Raw genomic sequence first — 10,450 nt, 5'->3', positions numbered from 1 at the left:
TGGGCACAGGCATGACACACATTTTACCCTTTGGGGTCTGTGACAAAGTGGGTTAGAAAACCTTTTGTCCAGAGTTAAAAGCCTAATATTTTTAGTTAAAATTCTTGTTTTGATTTAGCCATATCAAATATGTATTATGTAATAGGCAAACATGTACTATCCCGGGTTTGTTTATGTTTTGCACTTTTACAGATTACATAACATAACATCTTGGTTTAAACCAATTCTGACAAGTTTGTTAATGACAGGGGATTTCTTTAAATCACCCTGTAGTTCTTCAGCTAAGACACCTGAGTTAGAAAACACAAACACTGCAGTTGTCTTTACTCGCGAGGGCAGTCATGGACGCATAACCTGCGTCTCATCACTGTCTGCGTTCTTTATTTATACTTGTCTGTATGTCTGTCTGTGTGTGTGTGTGTGTGTGTGTGTGTGTGTGTACAAATAGCTTCTTATTCTAAGAACTCTGAGCTGAGGTTCCCCTTTTTCTAAATCTGTATGTTCTTACAGAAAGAGGAAGCTGTTAGTTGTTTATCACACAAAAGTACATGTCAAAAGTCACATAGACATTTGCTTAGTGATCAATAAAAGAATACATTTCATGAAGCTGATCACATAATATAAAAACAATCTTCCTTTGACATTCCCTCCTGTTGATCAAAGAATGAAATGTACAAGTCATCAGTAAGTAACTACTTGTCTTTCACATTTTCAGTTACTACATCATTAGTTGCACTTCATCTTCATCTATCAAATAGGAAAAGAAGTCTTCATGATCTTCATCTGTGGGATTACAGCCTTTAAACAAGGTATAACACAAGTAAAGTAAAATAAAATAAAATAAAAACCAGGAAAACTCCAACGCCGATCAACAGTCTCTATAGCATCTGAAGCCATGTTTAAAGAATGTACATTATCTGGTATGTAGGTGCAGCACGTGGTGTTGAATAAGACACACAATCCTCCTTTGAGGAACAAGCCGAATCTATAGTCCAGTGTCTCACTTCCGAGAGCATGTTTTCCGACTCCTGTCCACGGGGAAGAGTGAGTTGAGTACCTTTTGTCCAGTTGTCCAGAGTTTGAATTCTTCAGGTACGTCAGTTCCCCAGATTGAGTCATGTGGTCTGACTGTTGAAGTTGAGCGTTTCTTCCTGGATGAGGATGTTGATGTTGATGTGCAGTTTACACAAGTCACTCTGAAGGTGTGATCAGAGATCAGAATTGGTGCACATGTTCCAGTGTGTTTCCCATATTTGGTTGGGTGTACTGATGTGCTCGACATGTGCGAGCAGACGTAGCAGTCTTTCTCTGTGGTCCTGTTAAGCACGTATCTGTATCAGGCATTTTTCATCCAAGGATAGATGTAGTCTTGTGTCATGTCCATTAGGTGGAAGTTGTCATGCGTCTATCTTCTCAGTCTGCCTCGTGGCTCAGCTGCTGTTGGCATCAGCTGGGGTCCTGTAAGGGTGAGCTTTGCAGTTAAGGTAACCAGGAGGGTTCCCCCTTCCCATGGTTGCACATAGGTCGTCACACCCACACCTGGCTGCCCTAAAGTTGATCGGATGGAAGGTGGAAGTGCGGGCTTACCCTACGGGGGCCCAATCTTCACTTCCCCCCTCACCCCCGAAGCAACCAAAACGTGGGTGAGACTTCCCTAATGTGCTTCCTCCTTGGTGTCGGGGCTTCCCGGGACCTCAACCTTTTTGCAGTGGCTCTGATGTATCCAGGAGGGTCTCTCTGCAATTTTACAGGCTGTGGGTGTAGTCAATAACACTTGATAGGGACCCTCCCAGCGAGGCAAGCTCCAATTTCTCCTCTGGAGCACCCGTATTAGGACCCAATCGCCTGGTTTCAACCTGCAAGAGACTGGAGAAGCGTCGTACGGCAGTTTATTGTTCAAAACAATATCCTTATTTTCTAGTAGTTTTGCCATCCATTCTGCCAGAGTTGTTTCTCTGACAGATTTGTCTAGAGGTTCACTTGTCACTGGTAGTGGAAAAGGCCTACCATGAACAACCTCAAATGGTGTAAGTTTTTGAGAGCCTTGTGTTAATCTCATCCACATTTTTACTAGGCCTATGCATTCAGGCCATGGTCTTCCTGTTTCTTCCATGCATTTTCTGAGTCTCTGTTTTATGGTGCTGTTAGTTCTCTCCACCAACCCTGCACTTTGTGGGTGATAAGCACAATGGTTTCTTATGCTGAATCCTAGTGCTTCAGAGACTTTACTGATCACATCATTGACAAAATGTGTCCCATTATCTGATCTTATCAGAGTAGGGATGCCATGTGTTGGAATAAAAATGGTTACATAGACATTTTGCCACTGAGATTGCATCTGCTTTTTTCACTGGATAAATCTCTGGCCATTTTGAGAATACGTCTATAATCACTAGAGCGTATTTTGAGCCTTGAATTTTACTTAATTCAATGAAGTCCATATGAAAGGTGTGAAATGGATGAGGTGGTGTGGGGAAATGTCCTCTTTTTGGCCTTAGATTTCCCTGTGAGTTGTGTTTTTGACAGATCATACATGTTCTCACAAATTCCTTTACTGAAGTTTCGAAATTTAGAGTGTAAAAGTGTGTATTAATGACCTGGATCATCCCTCCTGATGACACATGGGTAACTCCATGGGTCACTAATGCTGCTGTTTTGTTTAGGGATTTAGGAAGTATTGGTCTTCCTTCACAAGTCATTAAATCATCTTTTAGTTGTGCTCCACACTTTAACCATTTCTTTTGTTCTGTGGTTGGTGCTGCTTTTTGTGTTCATCTTTAAGTACATCAAGTGATATTTGCATGGTGGATGTAGACATTAATGTGTCGACAGTTTAGTGTGCAGCTAACTCAGATGCTTGATCTGCAAAGTTATTGCCTTTAGTTATTTCTGATTTATCTTTCTGATGTGCAGCACATTTGCATAATGCTAACTGTTTTGGCAATATTATTACTTCCAATAGTGTCTTCAGAAGATGTTATTATAGGTTTGCTCTATATCTCAGCAATGTCTCATCTAGGATGACAGGTTTTCAAGCGGGTCAAGTGCCTCTATGCACTTCATTAGTTTAGTTATTTTCTTCGTTATCTTCATCTCATATGTCGTTCTACTGAGTTTGAGCAACCTTAAGCTTGATGCAGATTACTTCTTAACAATTATCCACCTCACATCATAACTGACCAAGGCGCCTCTCCATATTAACATTATGTCATTATTAATGTTATTATCTTTTTTTTATTTTTATATAACAGCAATAGTATATTACAATATTTATTCGTGTATACTACTAATATACAACAACTTAATATAATAATATTTCATTTATATTTTATTATGTATCCATCAAGGGCTGCGGGTGATCTGCAGTTTCACCCTTTCCCAAGCTGGAGACACTTCACTTTTCACACACTTTTCTTGGCTGAACAATGACACAGCCTTAATGTACCTTATGCATCTCTCTATTTTATTTAATATGTTTTTCGTGTGAATTATCGGCTTTCATTCCTGCCTTCCAGGAACAAAAGGTGGAAATGTAGTTTCACTTCCCGTATTTATAGCTTCCTGGTTAATCTGAGGTCACAGGAAGAGACCAGGTGAACAAGGGGGAGAATCCTTGTAATTTACCAAAATAGATTTTAGAGTGTTTATAAAGAAATGAATGTATCGTTGTAATATGTATTGATTACACAGCATAGCTTTTATTGCTTAGAAGGAGTAGCAGTATAGAATTGAGTAGGGAAATATTTACCTTACCTACCTAATGGAATAGTCCAGGGGTGAGATTGTTTGGTTAAGTGGACTACTTAAGCAGAAGAATGCAGGTGTTTGAGGAGAAAGGAGCAGGTCAGTGTAGCTGAATGCATGTGATCTTAATTGCTGTTGATTTAAGTTCAGTTATGTTTATTTGAACTGAGTTAACTATGGAGTTGAGTTTCTTATTTATTTTTGTCAATATTGTTTGGTCACAAAAATGGTAAATAAATCACTCACTACACTGGACAGGATCTGTCTCCTGCCCTTCTTTAGCCACTTAGGTCAAGTTCTACCACAGGGTCTCTTGATTTTGTAAAGGAGCGTCTAGTATGGGTTGTCTACAGAAAACTGAAGGGGGATTCAAAATGGAAGTTAAAGTGAATCTTATTGATATTTGGTGCTGCAAAAGAACTCAATAAGTCAAACAATATCAGGTCATATTCCATTTTCTTAAACTAACTTGTTTAATAGGATTTAAGTTTTTTCTTTCTTTCTTCGAGGACACTATAGCTCTATAATGTTGTGGTTTACATGTTTTGTAAAAAAAAAAAAAAAGTTAACTTTTGTGTAAAAATCTGCCAAATCAATTATGTGATGAACTTGCAAATAAAGAAATGGGTATCTTGATGCATGCTCAATCATCCAGGTAAGTATATCCCAAAAGGTTGATTCTGTTGATCTGGACGTAGTGCTTTCAGTGGGAGAATCGTCACTCATCCAAGTGACTTCTTTAGTCTCAGCTGACTGCAGGTTTCCCCAACCTTATAAACAGTACATTTGCACAATGACTGAAACTAGTCCACTGAATGAACAATAAGCTGTGAGGTCAGTTCCTTGATCATTAATATGCAAATTGTCATGACCATTGATCAACTACCATCAGGGGGTCCTTTTGTCCCTCTGTGGGGGAATACTCCCACTAGGTTTAAATCTGGGACTCCCCACCATCTGACCTTAGAACTGAAGAAGCTTTTCGGATGAGAGGTGAAACGTCTTCAAGCAACTTAAAGAAGTCCAGACGCTTTTCTTTGCAAGCTCCTTTGACGATGTAAATGGAGAGTCCTCTTCACACATTAAGGTCAATTATGGTGTTCCACAGGGTTCGGTGCTAGGACCAATTCTGTTTACATTATACATGCTTCCCCTAGGCAGCATCATTAGAAGACATAGCATGCATTAAACAAATATGTAAAACTGCTTTCTTCAATTTGCGCAACATCTCTAAAATTAGAAATATCCTGTCTCAGAGTGACGCTGAAAAACTAGTTCATGCATTTATTACTTCCAGGCTGGACTACTGCAATTCATTATTATCAGGATGTCCAACAAACTCCCTGAAAAGCCTTCAGTTAATCCAAAATGCTGCAGCAAGAGTACTGACAGGGACTAGAAAGAGAGAGCATATTTCTGCTGTTTTGGCTTCCCTTCATTGGCTTCCTGTTAAATCCAGAATTGAATTCAAAATCCTGCTCCTCACATACAAGGTCTTAAATAATCAGGCCCCATCTTATCTTAATGACCTTGTAGTACCGTATCACCCTATTAGAGCACTTCGCTCTCGCACTGCAGGCCTACTTGTTGTTCCCAGAGTATTTAAAAGTAGAATGGGAGGGAGAGCCTTCAGTTTTCAGGCCCCTCTTCTGTGAAACCAGCTTCCAGTTTGGATTCGGGAGACAGACACTATCTCTACTTTCAAGATTAGGCTTAAAACTTCCTTTTTGCTGAGGCATATAGTTAGGGCTGGACCAGGTGACCCTGAATCCTCCCTTAGTTATGCTGCAATAGACGTAGGCTTCCGGGGATTCCCATGATGCATTGAGTTTTTCCTTTCCAGTCACCTTTCTCACTCACTATGTATTAATAGACTTCTCTGCATTGAATCATATCTGTTATTAATCTCTGTCTCTCTTCCACAGCATGTCTTTTATCCTGTTTTCCTTCTCTCACCCCAACCCGTCGCAGCAGATGGCCGCCCCTCCCTGAGCCTGGTTCTGCCAGAGGTTTCTTCCTGTTAAAAGGGAGTTTTTCCTTCCCACTGTCGCCAAAGTGCTTGCTCATAGGGGGTCATATGATTGTTGGGCTTTTCTCTGCATCTACTGTACAATATAAAGCGCCTTGAGGCGACTTTTGTTGTGGTTTGGCGCTATATAAATAAAATTGAATTGAATTGAATTAACAGGGGTGACGCGATGTCACTGGTATGCATGAATTAATTAAACAGTCCAATAACTCCAGCAGTACTTATCTTGTCCTTTTGGTCTTTATTCCAACATTATTTTAACATAACAGCGCAGCGGTCACAAACTGTGTGCCTTCTTACGGTTAACAACACACCTGATGCTGATTATGTGCATCTACCTTGAATACCTTTACATGAACCAACCATACGAAAACAAAAAAAGGTGACCTTTAGCGGCAATATAAGGTATTAACCCAAAAATGGCTCCTGCAACATCAAAGTGGCTACTTAAATGAAATATAAAGTTTGAAAACAGGTTTGTTGATGTTCCACAAACATCGCAACAAGCAAATTTCTAAGAAATTTTTACATTTCTCTTGTAATTGTGATTCTACACCTTCTCCTCAGGTTGGAAATTAGCTTCATCTGCGCTGGCTGGATGGATGCAGCAAAATCTCTCAAAAAGAAGCTGGCTCTCCCCTTAATTGTTGCATTAATCTTCATTCTTCTATTCAATGTGAATATTTCAAACAACAACAACAAATCCATCCCAAAACCACATGGGCCTCCGGGTGTTTGCTCCTTGGGAGTATCTGAGCAGACCATCACCCCGCTCAAAAATACCAAGCACTTACTGGTGTCAGCATACGTGGACCAGAGAGTGAAGGATTTGGATATACGCATCATCGGCATATTTAAGAGAGACTCCATACAGCCCCTTCACTGTGTTTTTTGCTGCGCAAATGTTTTAAGTAAAACCACTCCAGCAACAATTTTACAACATTCTGATCACTTTGGTTTTCCCTTCACCACTACGGATGTCATGTGTCAGATTCCTCAGAACTGCAACGCTACACGTGTCACTCTCTTGACTACACCAGACAAAGAAAGTGCATCCGACTCTACCTGGCTTCCAATAAGAAACCAAAAGAGCGACAGGCAAAAGGAAGAAAACATGAAGTTTGACTTCACAGTCTGCATCTCAAGTCTGTTTGGCGACTACAACAATGTGCTTCAGTTTGCAGAGACTCTGGAAATGTACAGGTGAGTACAGTAACAGCACTACAAGCTACAGAGTGAAAACTATGCAGCAAAACTTCTGTGTAACGGTTGCTGTTAATTGTAAAGCTCCTGGATTTCTTCAGTGGTGTTTCTACTTCTGTATTCAAGAGCGGAGAATAAGGTTGGCTCGCTGATTTTCAGAGTCTTTGACATTCTCACCAAAGTGAATATTTCCAGTATTAGAAGTTTTGAAATGTGGCAGGTGCTGATAGATATTTAAATGTGCATCTGTACATGTAAGACTGTATAAAAATGATGGAGTTTTCCCCACCCATTTTTTTTTAATTTAATTTTTGTTTTGTTTCTTTTTGTGCTGCCAGCGTTAATCTCGTTAAAATGACGTTAACGCCATACCCACATTAATGGGGCAAATCTCCATTAGCCAGTTAACGCAGCTCACCCCGTGCGTGGGGCTGCACGGTGTCAACGTGTTAGCGTGGTTAGCTTGTTAACACGTTAGCGCTGTCCAGGCTCTCCTGACTAATGGAGAATTGCCCCATTAATGTGGGTATGGCGTTAACGTCATTTTAACGAGATTAACGCTGACAGCACAACTTTCTTTATTTTTGTTTTGGGTTTTTTTTGTTTGTCTTTTTTTTTTATCTAAATGTGGCCACATTTGACTGAGGCCACACAAAACATCCTAACCCCTAAAGTTACCAGTATCTAAACCATCCATAAAGGATGGTTTAGATACTGTATCATGCATCAGGATATAGACTTCCTTATAATGTTGTGTAAATGTTTTCTTTTAGAAGCTGGCCCCTAAACCTAACTGGCCTTTCTGTGGCTTTAAAGTCAAATGTCGTCTCAAACAAAAAATTTCTGCATTTCCAGTTATTTTTTATATGTATACTTCTTAACTCCTCTGTGTGATATGAATGCATTTTTGTAAGCTAAATGCAATAAATAACAAAGGCATGAGTAAACTAATGAAATATAATAAATGTAAGCCTTTAAACCTGTTACTTTGCCCCAGGTTGCTGGGTGTGAACAGAGTGGTGATCTATAACACCAGCTGTGGTCCAGAGCTCGACCGCCTGTTGCAGGATTATAGCCAGGAGGGCTTTGTGGAAATGGTTCCTTGGCCCATTGACAAGCATGTGAATCCATCTCGTGGCTGGCTTCACTCAGAGCACGGAGGAGACGTGCACTACTTTGGCCAGCTGACCACACTTAATGAGTGTATTTACAGATCAATGGAGCATTCCCGCTACGTCCTGTTGAATGACATTGATGAGATTATAATGCCATACAAGCACAAAGATCTGATGTCTTTGATGAACACGCTCCAAAAACAGCATCCAAATGTAACATTTTTTTCTAAGCATTTCTAAATTTATTTTCAAATGTCCTTTCTGCACCTGTCAAACCTAAACTGTTTTTCTACAGACAGGAGTATTTCTCATTGAGAACCACACCTATCCCAAGAAGCCTTTTAATCAAAGTAAATGGGGACCCCTGCCTCAATGGAATGGGGTGCCAGGCTTTGATATTATGGTGCATATCTACAGAGAGGAGCCTAACAGAAATATTTACCATCCACACAAGTTAATAGTTCAGCCAAGGTGGGTTATAATGGGAAAAATGATTGAGTTTTCGGCACTAGCATTCATTTAACCCTGAGGCATTGTGTGATTGTCCATGTATTTATGCACCTACAGAGCAGTGCAGCAGACCTCAGTGCATGATGTGCTTATGATGTCTGCAACAAAGTTCAAGGTTCCACCAGACGTCTGTCGGATCATTCACTCGCCAATCAGTACTCCCACCGATCCACCACTTGATCAGCTTCATGTGGACACCCGATTGTGGGACTTTAAAGACAAACTGCTCCCCAATGTGATCAAGGTGCTGCGGAGAGCAGAACTGCTGAGATCAGAGACGCAAAACTGATAGATAATGGACAGAAACACAAATATTGAAGTTTTAGGAGAAAAAAGCTGGTCTACAAAACACGGACTGACCTACAGGGGTGGCATGTTCCAACCTAAAAGAATGTCTTTCCATCCCAAGTCCACTCTATTTTTGCTTATCACAATGCTGCATATTAAAATTAGCCAGCATTAAAAGTCTGAGTCTGGCTACAGGTAACATTAAATATAAATTCTAAAACTGAATATATTGCATAGCATTACCTCCCTGCACCACTAAAAAATGTTTCAGCCCATAAAGCAAACGGTTTTATTTCTTACTGTCAGTAGCAACCAATGCTTATGATTGTGCCAGAGTACACAATCATAAGCATTTTGAATCAACACAATGGCTATTCTCCGATTTCAACACAGGTGGTTGATTGTTCCACTCTAGAACTGGAATGAAGGCGAGTGTTATTAACCCTCTGGGTTGACCGACAGCCACACCTTCAAATCACATGACCAATTTAAGCTGACATAGCTACAAGCTGCAGTCACGCATCTTCTAGCATCAGGGTCTCTATTTCGGCTTGTTTTGAAAGTCCAGACTTCAAACTATATGCCAGTTTTTACGTTTTATTGATAAGCCACTATCACCGGAGTTATGATAAGAAAAAAAATTAATTAAATTTAAAAAAAGAATAACGTGTTTTGTGTGAAAAGAAACGGTAAAAATGGCATTTGGACAGCGCAAAAAAGGAGAAAAAAAATGCCACCCTTTCCTATTGGTGGAATAGTAGACCATGTCCACTGATAAAAATGATATGACACACGTGGGATTTGGTGATTTAGGAACAGGGAAAATTTGGGGGAGTGGCGGTGGCAAAAGAGAGAGCGATATCGACTAGTTTTAGTTTTTAGCTTTAGTTTTTAGTATTCGTAAATGGTTGTACAAAAAATGGCAGATGCAGCGGTTGCAATTTTAGGTAAATGGTTGTATATAACTTAATTGTTTACAAAGTTTGTACACAGGTTTTCAAAATTTACAATTTATATTTGCATTTCAGGTTATGAAAATAATTCACTAAACGTGTTTGTGGTTTTTACCGTAAACTTTTTCCGTACTCGGTTTTTATCAGGGTTTTGTGTGTGCGTGTGATTTCAGATTTCAGATATTTTATAGATGTATGTTTTATGTCTATTTTAACCACATATAATGCATATTACAGGATGTAAGAACTGGATATGTGTAGGGTGGCCACCCTAAGAAAATTTCTCTAGATCTGCCCCACAACAAAATAGTCATTATGATGTGAGAGCAGTGAGAGTTACTGCTGTAGATGAAACATGAGGCCAGGTGCACCTCCTTTGAACATGAACACTTTAAATAATTTACATAAGTTGTGATAGAAGAGGCCCTGGGGAGCCAAAGGAAGCTACCTTGTTTAATTAAGAACATCTGTTGTCAAACTCATGGTAAACTTCCTCATTATACTAGTCACAGATTGGTTTCTTACGACATTCTTTTCATTCTTATATCACTGTTCTTTGCTTCATGCACTGTACTGACTTATATACATGTTACAGGAATGCTTTCAAA

At 39.7% G+C, this 10,450-nt stretch overlaps 1 protein-coding gene across 2 annotated transcripts in view; it reads left to right on the top strand.

Moving 5' to 3' along the window:
- LOC148097194 (uncharacterized) overlaps nucleotides 1-9,485 on the top strand; it is an 11,632-nt gene extending 2,147 nt beyond the window's left edge. The window contains exons 2-6 of one of the 2 annotated variants that reach the window (XM_087832940.1): nucleotides 716-809; nucleotides 6,341-6,976; nucleotides 7,974-8,304; nucleotides 8,387-8,562; nucleotides 8,659-9,485. In XM_087832940.1, the coding sequence (XP_087689066.1) occupies nucleotides 6,372-6,976; nucleotides 7,974-8,304; nucleotides 8,387-8,562; nucleotides 8,659-8,890 (1,344 nt within the window). In that variant the 5' untranslated portion in view covers nucleotides 716-809; nucleotides 6,341-6,371 and the 3' untranslated portion in view covers nucleotides 8,891-9,485. The remainder of the gene's footprint in view (nucleotides 1-715; nucleotides 810-6,340; nucleotides 6,977-7,973; nucleotides 8,305-8,386; nucleotides 8,563-8,658) is intronic. The other variant, XM_087832939.1, reaches the window with a different exon arrangement.
- The last annotated feature ends 965 nt before the right edge of the window (nucleotides 9,486-10,450 follow it).

The sequence above is a fragment of the Neolamprologus brichardi genome, chromosome 19 (assembly GCF_056152115.1).
Source record: "Neolamprologus brichardi isolate AB-2024 chromosome 19, ASM5615211v1, whole genome shotgun sequence".
NCBI classification, from domain to species: Eukaryota; Metazoa; Chordata; class Actinopteri; order Cichliformes; family Cichlidae; genus Neolamprologus; species Neolamprologus brichardi.
The sequence above is the reverse complement of the archived record's forward strand: the minus strand, read 5'-3'. Positions and strand labels throughout refer to the sequence as shown.